The sequence below is a fragment of the Sciurus vulgaris genome, assembly GCF_902686455.1.
Source record: "Sciurus vulgaris genome assembly, chromosome: 5".
NCBI lineage: Eukaryota > Metazoa > Chordata > Mammalia > Rodentia > Sciuridae > Sciurus > Sciurus vulgaris.
In genome coordinates, this window is record NC_136465.1 from 133,263,135 (window position 1) to 133,279,670 (window position 16,536).

General features: G+C 36.3%; 1 protein-coding gene across 2 annotated transcripts in view; it reads left to right on the top strand.

Annotated features, from left to right (window-relative positions):
* The window catches only part of LGR5 (leucine rich repeat containing G protein-coupled receptor 5), a 120,075-nt gene that overhangs the window by 53,861 nt on the left and 49,678 nt on the right, over window positions 1-16,536 (top strand). For both annotated transcript variants that reach the window (XM_079142405.1, XM_079142406.1), the window contains exon 3: window positions 15,172-15,243. In XM_079142405.1, the coding sequence (XP_078998531.1) occupies window positions 15,172-15,243 (72 nt within the window). The remainder of the gene's footprint in view (window positions 1-15,171; window positions 15,244-16,536) is intronic.

Sequence of the window (16,536 nt, forward strand, 5' to 3'; positions counted from 1 at the left end):
GGAAGGAAAAAAATTGCTTATGATTCTGGAAATCAACTTATAAAAGAGTTTACCATGAGGCTACAACTTTCTAAGGTGAGACTGAGCCAAACAAATTAAAAATTTAAAACAAAGGCTGTTTAAAAGAACTGGATGGCTCTTTGGAAATAGTTAAGCAGCAGGATATTAAAAGTTTGAATACTGGTTCATGTTTATTAAAATAGCAAGTAAAGCTATAATCAAAACCAAAACCTGCTGCTTGGTTTCGGCTTGTGACTGGGAGAATTGAGTCCACATTGCATAGCACCAAAACCTCTTGTCCTAATCACTTTTAATTGCTATTTCCCTATTTTAAATTTAGCTTCCCTCAAGGCTTCAACAGAAAAACAATGAAATTCACAGAGAACTTAAACCTGGGCTTTCCTAAATTCACTATAACAAATTAAAAATTTAAAAATAAAAAAGGAGGAAGCTAAAATTAGTTGATGATACACGGAGGAACCCTGATTAAACCTAGTAATCACTTTCCAGAAGATGAAAAAGAACTCTATAAACCAAAAATCTGTGTTTTAATATTCATTTGATCCTCTTACCCTGTGGAGAGATGGAAGCGACACAGAGCCAGAGTTCCTAGGAAGAGCGTTTGGCACCTTCAGTTGAGGAAATCCTCTGACTGTTGATTAAAGGAATTGTTTAGGCAATGGCCTCTTTTGAAAATGCTTCCTTTATAAATCTCAAAGTCGGAGTCCAATTTGGGCAGTAATTTACATTGTTGATGTACGGCACAATCCACCAAGGAGGTGGAAAGAATGTCCTATCGGAACCAAATTGTACTACATTGATCATTTCTTCAACAGGGTGATATTCTCAATTTTCTCCATGTGAGAGTTTTATGTGTATTTCTTTGGGATGACATTATATTTTTAAGAAATGCTATTGCTTTTACTACTAAAATCAGTTGAAATTGGCCAATTTCTTCTTGAGGGGCATGGTGGGGGATCTTAGATTGCTAAATTGTACGGCGAGTTTTTAGCATTCAGAGAATGAATATTCACTCTGAGTTCCTGGCTCCTCTCGTCTCAGGTCATTTCCCTCACTAGGTCTGAACCTTCATAGAGGCTGAAGCTGTTTGTGTCTTAGTCACTGCTGGAACATAATCAATAATGAATACATTTTTGATGAGTGAGCTAACGAGAAAGTAAATATGTAAAAGGAGCTTCTGACACATGTTAAAAGCTTGAGTTAATATTTTAATTTCAAACATCAGAATTTTTCTTAATTGTTTCCTTCTCATTCTCTGACCTTACTACAATTAATATACAGTAGTCCTGTTTGCCCTTCATTTCTAAGGTATGCCTTTCCTATTCTTTCCTCTTTAATTTCTTGCTAATATCCCATGGCAAAATTCTTCCCTTCTCCCCCAACACACACCTCAACTTTAGAACACAAACCGAACCCATAAATAATTCACTTCCCCAAGGACTTTGTCAATAGAGTTCCTCCTTCCGTGACCCAACTCATTCAAAATAACTCCTCTCTCTTCATGAGTTGAATGCTAATTCTGTTCAGAGGCCAGGGTTTCAAAAGATAATTGAGAAAAATCACAAAAAGTAGGCTAGGGAGTAGGGAGGAAGAAATACCATTTGAAAATTCTGTTTTTCTATATCGTCTTATGTTTACCTCTCCAGAAACCTCATCAGATATCTTGACCATAGAACCATAGAATTTCAGAAACAGAAGGGACCCTTTAAAGATTATTTATTCCTTCTGTTCTGGAATTCCTTCTGCTGAGCTAGCTGACTTGCTGAATTTAAAATGAAGACTGCTTTTCCATATATACCTCTGAGCTGCATCTAAATGATGTTTTGAAGACATCACTATTAATTTCATTGCAAGAAAGGATAGTATTTAACCTGGAAAAATGATCAACTGTACTTGGTTTACTTCTTTGTTCCCAAGGCTAAATTTGGGGGTGAATTTTTAAAAAAAAAAAAAAAAAAAAAAAAAAAAAAACATTCCTTTAGCAGAGCATTGTGATTGTTTCTTCATTATGCAACTGTCTCTATTAGACTCAGCTATGTTTAAGTCCATATTTTCTTTTGAGAACACAAGATCTTCAAAAATGATAATAGAACAGCAATCATAGCTTACTCTGTTCCAGTGACTATTCAAAGTGCTTTATACACATCATCCTACTGAATCCTCTTAACAACCCCTCAAGGTAGAGATTATCTATTATTCCCAATTAACAGATCAAGAAAACCAAAGTACACAGAAAAGGAGGATTTTACTCAAGATAATGAAGTCAGTGTCACAACTACAATTCAGGCCCAGGTCAAGGATGATTCACAGTGACTTTCAAAACTGTGCTTGGACAGGGGAGAGAGAGTGCTATTGGTCCTGGGTCAGCTGTGCTTTGCTCTTTCCCAGTAGCACCTAGTACAGGGAAATTTGCACAGTCCAATTTTTCCACGTCCAGGTGTAGTGATAGGTGTGTAGGTATGGACCCCTGTCTGTGTCTGTGTGGGGGAAAGAGAAAGAAGCCGACAAGAGCCATCTACCCAGGAGGTAGAGGTCAGACATTCAGGTTATTGAACTAGCATCATATAGTGGCTATAAAAAATATATCAAAATTTTCAGGTGCAGAGTATCACCAATCTAGCATTGTTCAATGGGTTCAAAACTTTAGTTAATATTTTTATACATAAAAATAGATGCTTAAACACCATAGTTTATATGATATTTTACTCAAACTAACATCCAGCTAGCCAGATCTAGATACTTAGATACCTGTTGGAGCTTGATATGTGTGCCTTTTATGACAAAATGAGGACACTGTTTGAAATTGTAAAGTCTTAAAATTACCAAAATTACCAGAAAAAAAAAAGTGTAAAGTCATTTGGATTATTCAGCTCATGTTATATTTTATTTCTTTCTGCAGTAAATAAGAACCTGCTACTGATGCTATCAACTATATTAATAAAACACCACCAGAAAACTCAGCCTTTAAAAATCACTATCCATGAAACCAAGTTACCACTCTTTCCCTTAGCTCTAATAACCCAGTGTATCATTTCCCTAATTTTCTTCATTTAACTGTGTTATAAACTGTGTACAGCCATGCTTCACCCCTCAGCTATCACTAAGGCCTAACAGAGGTGCCATAGTTCAAAGCCCTGGAGATACAGAGTTAATGTTTAAAACAACATGTAACTGGATAAAGTAGCTATCTGGAGCAAATATTTAAGAAGAATAGAAGCTCCTCACAGTAATTGGTCTCCCCCTCTCTCTCTAGTGTGCGTTCTAAATTAAATTACATTCTAGAGTAATTACTGCCTGCACCACAAGTTTTGGCACATTCAGGTCTTGTTTGTTATTTGTTATTTATTTTTTTATGATTCTACAAGGCGACCAGGTGCACATAGGTCAATCATTCTGCTGGTGGCAATGTACTCGGACTAAGAGGAAAAAAATAAAAATGTAGAGAAATCTAAATGTAGAGAGACTATGCTGCACCTGAGAGAAGGGTGTAGCATCTGGAGCCAGAAGCCCAGAATTACCTGTGCTGGCCCTGCCACTCACTAACTGGAATCCATTCAACCTCGCTGGGCCTTGCAGGATCACAGTGAGAACTTCTCTGCCTATCTTTTAGGCTGTTTCTCAGGATCAAATGAAATGATGTTGAAAGAATGTTGGTAAACATAATCTACATATCGTTGTATTCATAAATTGAGAACACCTTCAAGAAGATTCTGACCTCTTTCTATTTCATGAACCTTATTTTGCAGGAATCCCAAGAATCTGGGATCTGTGAAGAAAAAACTATTTCCAGCTCTTAGCTCTAATGACCATAGCCAATGTTTACAGGTAGTTCTTTACCAAATTTTCACAACCTGAGCCAGCATTGCATTTCTCTTCATCAATACCTCTCCCAGCTCTATTGGTTCAGTTCTGCTGAGGACTTCATAATCTTACTTCATGGACAAATAAAAGATCTTACATTCGACCCTTAAGAGTGTGGTTTACACACTAAGAGCTAATGGCAAATGGTATCTATCACTGGCATCTACAAATTACAGTAAACTTAGATTGGTAGTCTGATTAAACCAGGGGGGGATTGAGTTGTTTCCATTTTTAAAATAGTCTAAGTTAAAGGTTTTCATTTCCGAGTAGCTTTTTAAAGTCTTCCCAGATTTTAATGCTATTGGAATCAAATACTCAATTTAGAAAAGAAACATGAGATGCTCTAGGGAGGTCTGTTTTTAAGTTATTGTTCCCTGGAACTGTTTGCTCATATTATGGTTGGCCTTGAGGAATCTCTATGTAAATAGGAGATATCTATTATTACAGATGAAATTTGTAATAAGAGATACTAGCAAACTTCCTGAAAGTGTAATCTGTGTTTGCTGCTTGTATACTTCCTCTCCATGTTACTGAAAATGGTGAGAGCTGTCTTGCCTGTCTTTTGAGGTTTGTTTTGGTTTGTTTTTCCTGAGGATCAAGTGAATGATGATGGAGAACTTTGGAAAATGATAACGCACTTATTGATTGTGTTTGTAAAGCCAAAACACCTCCATGCCCATGAATGATCTTCCAAGTCCCTTGGCCTTGTCACAGTGATCAATCTCTGGTTCTCATAAATCTGGCAATTGATAATAAATGCTGCTTCCTTAAACCTAGATATAGGCATTTAGATTGCTGTCATTGTATGTGTGTGTGTATGTATCTTGTGTTGACAATTAGGGCCTATTCTGAACGTCCCTACCTCTCTGCCTCCCTTCTTTATCCTTTAGCATTCCTTTCTCCCTGACCTCCAATCCCCAGATTTCTTCACTTAATTTTATGTCCCCTTTCTCAGTACTTTTTACTTCCTCCATTCAACATGCATTTATGGAGTCACTGGGAAAATAAGAATGAATAGAACTTGCTGAGGGTCATTTAACAAGCCCCTGCCTTGGAGGAACTTTAAATTGAATGTAGAGACAGATAATCAGCAATGAAACAAGCACATAAGATATTTACTAATTGTGACACAAGTAGTGAAGAACACAAACTTGATTTAGACAAAGAATAAATAAAGAGGGGTAGCCAGGAGGGAAAGACTCACTCTAAGAAGATGACATCTAAAGTAAGATCAGATCACGTAGGGCCAATCCAGTTAGGTGTGAAATTCAGTAAGAGCAATGGGAAGCCATGGAGGGGTATATGCAACTAGTGAAGCAAAATGACTTAGGATATTAAAAGATTTCTCTGATTTCTGCATGCAAAACAGAGAATTATGGAAGCAGAGAGACTCATTAGAAGGCTGCTACCATTGAGAAGAAACCTAAGACTTGAACTATTATTTCTTTATAGATGACTCCCAAATTCATATTTTCAATCCAGATCCCTTTTGTTTTCGATTGCTAGACCAGTGGTTCTCAATATGGGGTCTCTAGGCAGCAGTGTTGGCACCATCTTGTTATTTATTCTTCATCTAAACTTATTCTTTGTCTGTGCTTGTTAGAAATGTAAATTCATGTGTTCTACCCCAACCTAGGAAATTAAAAACTCTGGGGAATGGGCTTAGGAAACTGCCTTTAACAAGTACTTCAAGTGATTCTGATGCATGGAAAATTTTGAGGACCACTACTTTAGGCCAGTTGTTCTTGAAACTTATCAGAAATACCTGGAGTACTTGCTAAACCACATTTTGCTAGGCCCCACAAAGTTTCTTCAGCTGATTGGATGTTGGAAGAAGAATGTCGAGAAATTCTTTATAGGAAATTCCCAGGTGATGCCAACACTGCTAGTTCAGTGACCACACTTGGGGAATCCCCAACTTCCTAAGTGTCACCTCCATCTACTGTCCCACCAATACTTTGAAACCAAAACTGTGCAGACCCAGATTAATTCATGCACCACCTCCCTGACAAGCTTTGTCTCCTGTTTTTCCTGATTGCCACCAGCATTCTTATTATCCAAACTGTGCCTGCCCATATCTGTGACTCCATTCTTTCTCTCTTATCTCCTACCTTCAACCAATTTCCAAGTCCTAACGCTCATGATTCCACAGTTTCTCTTCCACTTGTTCATTTTATTTTATCACCACCTAGTTCAGGTTCTTATTGTCTCATTTGCATAACTGCTAGCATCACCTCTCCCTAATTCTCCCAACAATCAATGAATGAATCATTGTCTCTAGGAACATATATCATGAAGGTTTTCTAGGTGATCTTATAAATACTAAATGGTGAGAATTATTTCTAAGTTTTCCATCTTTGAATTACAATCACCTAGAATCCTTTTTTAAACTAGTAATGACCAGAGCTTATCCCCAGAGAATTTGATTTGAAGGGTATCATTGGGGACCCAAACATCATTTTTAAAAGCTCTACATGTGAACTGAGAACCACTGTAATATAGGGAAGCATCACAGCAAAGAAAGACTCATCAGCTGATTGAACATAGGGACTAAAGAAGGCATCCAGAAAACTCTGAATAAGGTCATGAGATTAAGTGCCAGGAGACTGGTGAGGCACACCAGCAGGGAACTCAAGGAGAATAATTGATTTTGGAGGTAAGACGATGTCTGCTTCTAGACTTACTTCATGTAAAGTACTAGCAGGACATCCAAATGGAAATGTCAGTAAAGTCATTGGAATGTAAGTCTGGCGCCTAAAAAAATCTGTTCTAGAAATAATGATCGGGAAGTAGTTTACACAGAGGTGATGGTTGAAGGTGCTAAATTGAATGAAGAGGGTCTGCTTTCATTAAAATGACCAGCACTGCTTACTAAAAATGCAGATCCCCAAATCCATCCCCCAGTAATTCTGATTCACTAGATTGGGTTTGGGGCCTGGGGACCTGAAATGTTTAGGCTCCAAAGGTGATGGCAATGCACACTGAATGTTGAGCCCCACCAGACTGGGGGAGAAAGAAAATGATATGAGGATGAAACTTCAGGAACATCTACATTTGGAGGATGAAAACTGAAAGAGGGCAAATGAGGAAGAAAGAGAGGCCAGGGATAGCAATGAGGATGTCGTAGAGGTAAGGATGTAAGATTGTACTGGATCTGGTAGGCATTGGAAGGATTTTAAATAAAAGGTGATGGAGTCCTTATAGCCAGTGACACCTCAAGTGATGTAAGCCATTATGTGCTTGTATTTTCCCATTTAGGTAGGGCACTCTTGCCCAGACCAACCTGCTTTTAACCAAAATAATGGTTAAAGATCCAAGTTTTAAAAATGAAATGCTATGCTTGAACTAAATTCTCCTGTGCAAACTTTTATATGTAAATGTGATCAAACAACTCTCTTAGGCACACTTGGCCATCTATAAAAAGGAAATAATAATGTTTGCTTAACATAATTGTTACCTTAGTAAAATAGCACTATATATATATAAAGTACTTAACATTGTGCCTAGCACTTATGAATTGTTTAATAAATGGTAGCTACTATTTATATGACCCAAAAGCACTGTACCTGGTTTATTGAACATGCTCAAAGAAATTGCTGAATTTAAATTTGATATGTAACAAAGAAGGAATATTCTTCAGCTGTTTCTAATCTGGTTATATAATGACTAACCATCTTGGAATAGTTACACTAGACCCAAAGAAACTGCAGAACTATGGTCAACTGTCTTTGGAAGCAAGGTCAAAATTGTTGACCTCAGAAGTCTATCATCTGATTAGATAGACTACAATTAAACGGTAGCATTCTATACAATGCTACAGGAAGCACTGTACAGAATATATCTGATAGGAATAGTCCACTAAGGTGATTAAGGGAAAACTCACAAAGGAGCTGAAATTGAACCTCATTTGTCTGTGGTTAAGAAATCACAGGTCTTTATGCCCCCTATAGGATCTCCCATTGCCCTGAAAGAGTTCACTTATTCTGTCCAGTGGTCTTAGCCCTCCACAATTCTTAGCCTTTGAACCTTGAAATCTGAATATTCTGATCCTATTTAATAACAAAAGCAAAATGCTCAGTTCATGAATACACAGCTTAAGAAAGGAAGTTTTGGGACTGGATTTAACCAATTGCAGATGATTAACTTACTGAGGTGGGAGGAGTAGATACCAGTTCTTGAAAATTGCAATTTATCAAGGCTTACTAGAAAAGACATTTGTTCTCCAATGGAAAGACGAACAGCTGAAGGGAGGCCATGATCCTTAGAACTAAGGCTATTGATTTGGCTTGTCACTCATTTGTCTTTTGAAAGTCAGAAATTATAGTATTATCATTAGTTTTAGCTACCTTTATTTTAGGACAATATTTGTTTCAGATGAGAATATTTTGACACTTATAAGGAGTAAAAGGTTTTGCAGAAATTTCACATTAAAATGATAGTTTAGTAGTAATTATTCAGGTGAATTATAACTCAGAAAAGTGAAAAATTCTGTAATAACAACTAGCAAGATCAGTACTGGAAAAATCATACACACAAAAAATTGTACAAAAAACTGAAAATAGACAAGAGTAATCCAAGATCACCAGAATGAAAAAAAAACAAAAAAATAAAAAAATAAAAAAAAATAAACCAGGAGGAGTGGTACTTAAGCCTGATGTCAGTCCTCATCCAATTTCTAGAAAAAGTTAATTTGGCATTTATAGATTGTGTGCCTTCCAGGTCTTACATATTTTGTAAAAGTCGAAAAATAAAGCAGTAATTTCCAGGAGCCAATATGGGTTTTCTAAGGAGTCTGCAGTGCCTTCCTTTTAAATCATAATATAAGTTCACTCTACTCTGATTGTTTAAAGGGTCAAAGTTACTATTGCACAACTTCTATGCTTTATAAGAAAAGCCCAGATTGTGTTTAAATGAAATCAGGAAAAACACAATGTTTTCCACTTTACATAAAATTTTTCTGCACTTAGGTGTCCTCATCTATAAAATGTGGACAATAATAACTCCAATTTAAAGTGTGGGAAAGTGCTTTTCAAAATGGTAATAATGCCATGTTATAAAAAAGAAATTGTAGAATAAAGAAGAAAAAGGGAAGAGGAAAGACTGAGAGAGAAAAATTAAGATGGACAAGAAATGGAAATGTCATATGAAAACAATTATAGGGCAGAAAAACTTCATGGAAGAACCTTACTGGCTTTTGGGCTTTGTTTTTTTTTAAATAAGGGAAGTTAAGCGACTTGTGCTGCCTCATGGCAAGTTAATGGTGAGAAGAAAGAAACCAAAAAAGGAAACGAAAAAAAATATATATAACAAAATTAGAAGAAGTTCATGCAAGAATCAACCCAGGAGGCCCTCTCACTTAGCTCTGAAAATCATACTTACTACTTAACTGACAGGGTCCACGTTAAACTGTGATTCTCTACATGGGAATTTCCCAAGAGCCCCAAATGGAGAGCAGGATCAAATACCCATTTCTATCCTCAAAACCCACCTCACATGATATACACACCTCTCACTCTCTCTCCAGGCCCGTGTAAGAGAGAAAAATTAAGACCTCCATTTTATAAAATGAAGCTACAAAAGAAAATCTTTTAAAGAATCAAATAACTTTAACAATTCAAAGAAACTTATACGTTCACAAATTGGTTAATTGGTTGCTACAGCACCAAAACACTACTTATGTAATTTATTGGAAAAGGAATATGTCAATTATCTATTGTAATGTAATGATTTTTTTTTCTCTTTATATGTCAATTAAGTCAGTAAAACTAAATGCTGGGACAATATGAGTCTCTCACATGGAGCAATATCTTTCAGGATAAAAACATTTAAAATGTCATATAAAATATATGCAAATTTTCTTATAAAATATTATTGTAGAAATGAATATAGCAAAAGAGATATTTCCATGGAATAATAATTTTAGAAACAGAATATTAAAAAAAAAAAAACTCTCAGCCAAATAGTATATGGGGTCTCTAGGATTAAAAATCACTTACTCAGAGATCTGTTAGTCAAATCACCACAGAAGGGAAATATTTGTGTGTGGTTCTTTTATTATTTATGTACTGTGTATACACTTGAAAGAGTGGGATTTTTTTCCCTTATACTTTGTATGTATTTCAGTTTTAAAATTACTAAAACCACTTCACGTGGTAAAGAAATGAAAGGAATGATTTCCTTCCATTTTTATTTTTGTCCATAAAACATAGTCTGCCACCAGCCCAGCAAACAGCTAGTAGCATATCATAAATTTTTTGCTTTAGGACAGATAACACAGGTCAGCGGCCCCACAGATTTGTTCTGAATACACACTCAGAGAGAGTTAAAGTGTATAGTAAGTTTCAGGAAATGTAACAGAGGAATATTTGCCCTAACAATAATTTAAACTTCATTCCCTGTGTACATGTGTGATTACACGAATGGCATGTCTACATCACACGCAGTCATAGAAATGAAAAGTTATACCCCATTTGTGTACAATGAATCAAAATACAGTCTATAAAAATAATAAATAAATAAATTACTAATCAATGCAGTGTGAAAAAAATAATTTAAACTAACTAAAATGAATATATAAAAAGCTTTAATTTTTCACCTTTTCATTTCCAAAGTCAATGTCTTAAAAACCATCATGCTACGAAGTGATACTATAGTGGCAGTGAGAATTGAGAAGCATCTATTTGAAGTGTCCTGGATTCAAAAGTGTGCTGGTGAAGACACGACAGGACAGTTAGAACATTTCAACTGAAATAACAGTTAATTTAGACTGATCAGTGAAACCATCATTCAACTAACCCTAGTCTGTCTTAATCCAGTAAGAACTCATCTGTGTCCTACACAGTCCATCCACTTCAGTATTACCTAGGCTGCTTTGGACATTTAATCAAATGCATGTGGGTTGTGCATAATATGTCCCTAAGTATAAAACGCTCTTTTTGTTTGTTTGGTTTGCACTGCATGCATTCCACCTGGAACCAAGTAATGTAGCAGGTCAGATTTTTCTTCTATACCAAATCCTGCCACTTCTCACCATCTCCACCACTACTACACTATGCCAGGAACTCTTCTCTGAATACTCTAGTTAGTTGGTCTTGTGCTTCCCCTCTTGTCCCCATCGTCTAGTCTTTCCTTTAAAATCATCCCATCAGGACATTTGCAAAAACAGATCTCATTACTCTTTGGCTTGAAGTCCTTACTGGCTTCCCCAAAGCCCTGCATGGAGTGTCCCTGGACACCTCTCTGACTTTCCCTGGTGCCATCCACAGCAGCCATGCTGGCCTCTTGCAGGTTCCAGACCGCACCAGCACACTCCACCTCAGGGTTTTGCTCTGCTGTTCTCTTCATATCCACCTGCGTGGCTCAGACTTCGCTGAAATACCCTCTTAGCAGAGGTGTTTCCCATCCTGCCTGAAATAACCATAAGCATCACTTCCTAAACTTTTGCCTTGATTTTTTTTTTCTTTTGGTACTGGGGATTGAACCCAGGGATGCTTTACCATTGAACTGTATCCCCAAACCTTTTATTTTTTTTTAAGACAAGTTCCCACTGAGTTTCTTAGGGTCTCACAAAGTTTCTGAGGCTGGTCCCAAATTTGCAGTCCTCCTGCCTCAGTCTCCAAGGCCGCTGGGATTATAGGCATGTGCCACCAGACCTGGCTGCCTTGATTTTTCTTAATTTGGATCATTTCTCATGTTTTATTATCCATTTATCTTATTTCATGACTCTCCCCGCCACACATACACACACATTAGAATACAAACTCCATGAGGCCAGGGCTTTGGCAGTCTGGTCTTCACTGCTATATCACTGACCCCTGAGCAGTGGCAGCACAGAGCAGGCCCTCAAGAAATGCATGTTGGATATTAAAAGAGAGCATGAATGAATGATAAAGTACATTTCTTCCCAACTTAGAGTGACTGTTAGGAAACAGCAGCATGCACTGTCAGTGACAGTCCAGGTGTGTCAACTGCCAGCTAACAGTGCACAGATGAAAGGAACGTAAAGCAAAGACAGTGAATGCTGAAGATTGGAGCAGCTTTGCAAACGTGATTCCTTAAGGCCAGTATCTAGGCAGGTGTGATACAGGCTTGCCAGCACAGTAATCCTTCAGTCATCAACTTGTTTGCAGAAGATAACAGGGACTCATATGATTCAGTTATTCATCCAAAACAGACTGCAAGGCTACGGGGCCGTTTGGTTTCACAGTCATCCAGGGGCCCAGGTGACTTGCATATTTTTTCTTTTGCCTTCTATGAAATGATCTCCACACCAGAATCACTGAGCCTGTCTCACCAGTATCACATCTGCAAGAAAGGGGGAATAAAGGAAATTGGGGAAAAGCAGCTTCCTTTTAAGAAGGTGACACAAAAATTTCACATAGTGCCTTTGATCAGACTCACTTAGTTACGTAACCATGTTTTAGTGCAAGAAAGACCAGAAAATGAGAATCTAGCTGGGTGGCCATGTACTCAGCTAAAACACTGGGTGAAGAAAATTATTCTAGAAGAAGAGAGAGAAGGATACTGGGTGACAGTGAGTAGTCTCTACGTAAATGGTTAGTTGGGTGCTATGGAGCAACTTACTGTGTTTCAGATGCTACTCAAGGGCCTGTGGTAGATACAAAAACAATCACCATGTTTGATGTGTAACAAGACAGGCACATACCATACATAACACAAGGTAGACTGTAAAATCTATAATCTAGGCTTAAAGCACTACCAAAGGTGTTCAAAGTAGAGAGAGTGAAATGCTCATAAATGAGGTTGTTTTGAGGGACGAGAAGGAACACATTTTGGATGGAGTGAAAGGATAGATGGGAGAAAGTGGAGGGCATGTTTAAGAAGAGCAAGCTTCCAGGCCTGATTCAGCTCCAACCTAAAGGGGGCTGTGGGGGAAGAAGCTGAAAACTTCTTTCCATTTCTTTTAGTCTGGCATGGAAACTGCCAAAGGATTTTTGCACGGGGTAGTGATATGACCAGATTTGGCCAAGCAAAGACCATCAGTGAATACAGAGTGAGTGGGAGTAGGGAGAGATGGAATATGGAGAGACCTGACAGAAAGTCAGAGTGTTTTCTTAGAAGATAACTTTGTAGGAAATAAAAAATGAAATCACCTTGGTCAAATATTAAGCTGAATTATGTGTTATTAACATGTATTTATGAATGCCTACCATGGTTAGACTAGTGGCTCTCAGACTACCTGGCCATGGACAGGAAAAAGCAAATTTCCATTTTCACAAATATATTTGGAAACAAAAGCTAGAGAAAACAATACTTTGGACAAGGTATTCTCTTTGACATAGAGACTCTATATTTTTATTCTCAATTCTAGACTGAGTCCCAAAATTTTTTGTTTGAAGAAAATTCTTTAGGTACCATGAGGAGGGTAGGAGGAATACAATATAAGAACTATCTGAATCCTCTAAGAGATTCTGTGAAGGGAAGGAAAAACAGGCACAAATACAAATAACCACCAGACAAGGTAGGGGAGCCATGGAGAGACCAGAGAAGCCATCTTACATTACATGAAATGTGATTAGGAAGAAAATTAAGTGCATAAATATTAATAATAACACACACAAAGTAACTTAGTGCTAAAGATGCAAGATAGGCGGAGCCTCTCAGAGTGGTCTAAGTCCTTTCTCATGTTATTGATTTTTTAAAAAAATCAGGATTACATAATTATAGTAGATACAACTTTAGTTTAATTTGGATTGCACAATTAATGCTTTTAATACTAATGCTACTCAGAGTATTAAATAATTATAGTATTTATTTAAATATTCACTTATGGTTGATCTATTATCAATGACAATGGGACACATTTAAAGATGTAGAGAGGATGGCAATCAAGACAGTGAATCTCAGTGACTGAATTATCTTCCTTTTGAAGATAATATCAAAAGTATATGGGAGGCTGAGGCAGGAGGCTCACAAGTTCAAAGTCAGCCTTATCAACTTAGTGAGAGCCTGTCTCAAAATAAAAAATAAAGGAAGAGCTGGGGGTGTAGCTCAGTGGTAGAGCACCCCTGGGTTCAGTCTTCAATACTGCAAAATAAGTAATTTTTTTAAAGAAGTATATATTTGAAGACTTTAGGCCCTTCAAGAAAAAGTACTAGTCAAATGACCAACTCACTACCCTTACCCCCTACCCCCCATCTCCATCATTAGACTGGGGTGTCTTGAGTTTCATTTCTAACCACCATCCTAGTATGGTATCAGCTCCTTAAAAGATTGTGTGTTCTTCTGAGTCACATGGTTGCTCTTGGGTTTTCTGTTTTGTGGGATAATCTAACATCCTGGGATATGACTCTGAGATGTTGGATAAGTACTGAACCAGATGTTTGAGTTACATGTCTTGTTGAACTTTTTGTGTATTTTTCTACCTTGACTGTTTTCCACTTAGAAAAGTATCATAATGCAAACTTTTAAAATGTTATCAGTGGATGGCAAAACTTTCTATCAAATAAATCCACATTAATGTCTTCCATTCTAAACTCTTTGTTCTAATTTTGTAAGGCATTGCTCAGTTAAAACATGTTAAATTAATTAATCTACCTTTTACTGGAGGTTCAGGAAAAATTGATTGTGAGGGTATGCATTCTTATTTTACAAGTTTAATAAGAAATTCAGGTATTTTGTGATATAATTGCAACTGAAATATTCTTATGTTTGACTATTTTATTCATGATTATAAAAAATAGTAAAAATTATGTGAGTCACATTAAAGGAAAGATACATACAAATATATGTATGCACACACATAGTGTAAGCTATTGAATTATTTATTTGTAAAATAGATAATTTATTATAAAATAGATTTTTTTTTATTTGTTCTTTGTAGAATAACAGTAGAATGTATTTTGGCAGATTACACATACATAGAATATAACTTATTCTATTTAGGATCCTACTCTTGTGGTTGTACATGATGTAGAGTTACCCTGGTCGTATATAGAAATACAAGGCTAGGAAAGTTATAACCAACTAATTCTACTGTCTTTCCTATTTCCCTCCCCCCTCCCTTCCCCTCCTTTCCCTTTGTCTAATCCAAAGGACTTCTTAAAATAGATAATCTATTACATTTTTTCCTTAGGCCCCTCTTCTGCCAATATTTCAATATGAAATTTATAGAAATTTTTTTTTACCAAATATAAGAAAACAAGGTTCTTTACAGTTGTTTTGACATTTGTGGTTTGAACATAGCTGTACTGCATTTTTTAACAACTAAATGAATTCCACATGAATAGAGCTCTGCTCACTCTCTTTCCTCTCCATTGAAACCCACAGACGTCTTGCCGGAAACGCTCTGACATACATTCCCAAGGGAGCATTCGCTGGCCTTTACAGTCTTAAAGTTCTGTAAGTAAACTAAGTATTATTGGATGTATTTCTGATTGTAGTGTCAAATGGTTGCTGATTAACTTGTAAAGATTGACTCCCTCTCATAAGCTATCGGGATGCTTGAGAGAATTTATTTAAAATTAACTCTTCCTTCACTGGTGCCATAGAACTATACTACATTTGGTTAAATTTGTGTGTGAAAAAAAATTCATCTCTCTCTTTCAAATGTTAATATTTAAAATTGTTTGCTTCTAAGTACCTGACCAACTCAAGCTTTTAAGTATTTCTCTTCCCTCTGTGTCATGAAGTTGGGGAATAAGACTCAAATGATCTCGATCACTGACTGAATAAATTGCTACGATGCTGACATAAGATCACACTTCAAACCAATTTGAAGTCTGTCTCCTTATGATGCTCTGAATAAGGACTCACTAAAAAATACCAAGTTTGTGTTCTACCTGTGAGTAGATTTGGGGAAGCCTAGTGCATAGCAAATATAGGAATTGTTTAAAAAATGCTAGTACATTGAGAATTATAAATGCAGTTTTCTTATTATTTAATGTCCAACTTCCTAATTGGTTTCCTAGAAAACTCAGTATTGTTTAATATCTCCTTCTTTTAGTACCCATTCCTTAAATTTCTTTCAGTTTTTTCTGTGTAAGGAACACCTACGTATAGAAAATAGTGCAAATTGAAAGTCATTCTAGGAAAAATTTCGACTCAGAAAAAAAGTCCTGATTTTATTTTCTTTCTTTGAGATTAAAGTTTTTGCCTCTTAAAAAGCATTTGACTTATGTTTGCATACTGAAAATTGCATTCCAGTTGCCTGAAATATGAAGTTTTACAAAGGTACTTTAATTCAATTTAATATTTTGTTAAAAGTTAAATTCAATGCCAGAATGATTAGTTGGTCTGCTTAGGTGATTGGGTTTGGTTTCCTTTCTCTGGTTTAGATCATTTTTGCTATTAAGAAGAAATATTTTTAGGTTGTCATATTGCCAAACCTTAATGCTAATTCATCTTGTAATAAGATTCTGAATTGTAGCATCAGGACCAATGCACTTAAATATCCAGGAACCCAGCAAAATATTTGAAACCATTCAAAATACATCTTGAAAACCAAGTTTAGATAAGATAACTAAAGTGATTTATTTAAGAAAATGTTACTGAGTTTATGAGCTAACACATGTGTATGTGTGAATGTATCTCCAGCCATCATGGTTATATTGGAAATATGAACATATTACATGAAGGCATATAAATTATATAAACTATTTTAATTACATAGAAACATAACTTAAAATTCTTCTT